General features: G+C 46.6%; 1 protein-coding gene across 1 annotated transcript; it reads left to right on the plus strand.

The window, feature by feature from the left end:
* Positions 1 to 1,260: 1,260 nt before the first annotated feature.
* LOC114696769 (SUMO-conjugating enzyme UBC9-like) lies at positions 1,261 to 1,872 on the plus strand. The gene is given in 2 exon segments (XM_037211062.1): positions 1,261 to 1,458; positions 1,460 to 1,872. Coding segments are annotated over 2 exon segments (477 nt in total). The 5' UTR covers positions 1,261 to 1,287; the 3' UTR covers positions 1,766 to 1,872.
* Positions 1,873 to 2,098: the final 226 nt, after the last annotated feature.

Here is a 2,098-nt window from a genome sequence, read left to right on the forward strand (position 1 = left end):
TGAGTTCCAGGAATCCAATTGATGAGAGAGAGGAGAGATACTATAGGTGAGGAACATTGAGATCATGATGGGAGGATGTGCAGAGATGACTGGCCACACTAGTGGAAGCCAATGAACTGTGGACTGGTGACTGTGGAACCTCCAGGGGATTGGACTAGGCCCTCTGTATACAGAAGATGGTTGTTTGCCTCAAACTGTTTGGGGGGCACCAAGCCTGGGTGATTGGGATCTGTCCCTAGTCTATAGGCAGGCTTCTGGAATCCGGTGCCTGTGGTGTGACACCCTGTACAGTCTTGATGCAGTGGGAAGGGGCTTGGACCTGCCTAGGCTCGGTGTGCTGGGCTGTGCTGACTTCCCATGGGAGACCTTGATTTGGGGGATGTGGGATTGTGGGGTTGCTTCCGAAAGAGGGCTGGAGGGTGGGAGGAGGGAGGAGGGGGTTTGTGGATAGTATGTAGAGTGAGTAGAAAATTTATGAATAAAGAAAAATAAAAAAAAATTGAACGAAGAAGGAGGAAGAGGTACACATGGAAAAGGAATTAGAGTAGATAAATAAATGGAAAGATAACCCAAGTTTGTGGTGTTGCCACAGGCCTGTTCCCTTAATGAGAGGAATAAGAAAATGGTCAAACAGTACAGGCTTAGTTAGATAATACACACTTGTAGCCTGCTAAGAGGATAGATGTGATGAGCACTTTGCATGCATGCACTCACATATGTATGCACAAAGTAGCAGTCATGCAGAGATAATAGATATGTTCAATCGCTGTATATAATCCTTTCACAATGTATCTGGATACCAAAATATCAAGGTATACAACTTCATTTTTCATTTTTTTTTTGTCAGTGAAATCTCAATGAAGCCGATAAACGGTGAGGATGCTAATGTCTGATACTTGCAACACTCTGAACTCAGCAGTAGACTAGTAGGCTCTGAAGACTGCAACATGGGTAGCCATGGCAGGTCAGGGTTAAAGGCACAGGGTGTTGACTGACCCAGTGCTGTCCTTAGGGCTATGTGATGTACCAGTCCAGAGCTTGGGGACTTTAAGACTCTTTATCATTACAAGTTAATTAGGGGAGCTGGAGATGGCTCAGAGGTAGAGACTGTGTTCTCCAGAGGTTCAAGCAGCCACAGTGGCCAACATCTTAATCTGCACCATCTCCGATGTGTATCATGTAGGCAGAATAAGTAAGTCTTAAAAAAAAAAAAAAAAAAACAAGTTAGAGCGCCACTGCCTCTACCGCCGCGATGGTCCGGGCCGCGGTCGCCCAGGGACTTTGAATATGTCGGGGATCGCCTTCAGCCGACTTGCCCAGGAAAGGAAAGCTTGGAGGAAGGACCACCCTTTTGGCTTTGTGGCTGTCCCAACAAAGAACCCTGATGGCACGATGAACCTGATGAATTGGGAGTGCGCTATCCCTGGAAAGAAGGGGACGCCATGGGAAGGAGGCTTGTTTCAAACTGTGGATGCTTTTCAAAGATGACTATCCGTCCTCACCACCAAAATGTAAATTTGAGCCGCCACTGTTTCACCCAAACGTGTATCCTTCTGGCACAGTGTGCCTGTCCATCCTGGAGGAAGACAAGGACTGGAGGCCAGCTATCAAGATCAAACAGATCTTATTAGGAATACAAGAACTTCTAAATGAACCAAATATTCAAGACCCAGCTCAAGCAGAGGCCTACACAATTTACTGCCAAAACAGAGTGGAATATGAGAAAAGGGTTCGAGCACAAGCGAAGAAGTTTGCCCCCTCATAAGCAGCGGCCCTGTGGCTCCATGACGAGGAAGGGATTGGCTTGGCAAGAACTTGTTTACAACCTTTTGCAGATCTAAGTCGCTGCATACAGTTACTAGTCGCCTGGGAAGGTTGAGCGGGTGCCATTTTCCATTCCCGCCACTGGTACATTCAGTCTCAATTCGCTGAATTGCCCCAGTTTTTCATACAGGGTCTCTTCCTTCAGTCTTTTGTATTTTTGATTGTTATGTAAAACTTGCTTTTATTTTGTACTTGGTAAGCCCCTAAGAGCTAGGAGCTAGTTTCTTTGCGCTCAGATGCAGGCATGCTTCCCACTGTTGAGAGCTCTGGCCTC

Source organism: Peromyscus leucopus, chromosome 15 (assembly GCF_004664715.2).
Source record: "Peromyscus leucopus breed LL Stock chromosome 15, UCI_PerLeu_2.1, whole genome shotgun sequence".
NCBI classification, from domain to species: Eukaryota; Metazoa; Chordata; class Mammalia; order Rodentia; family Cricetidae; genus Peromyscus; species Peromyscus leucopus.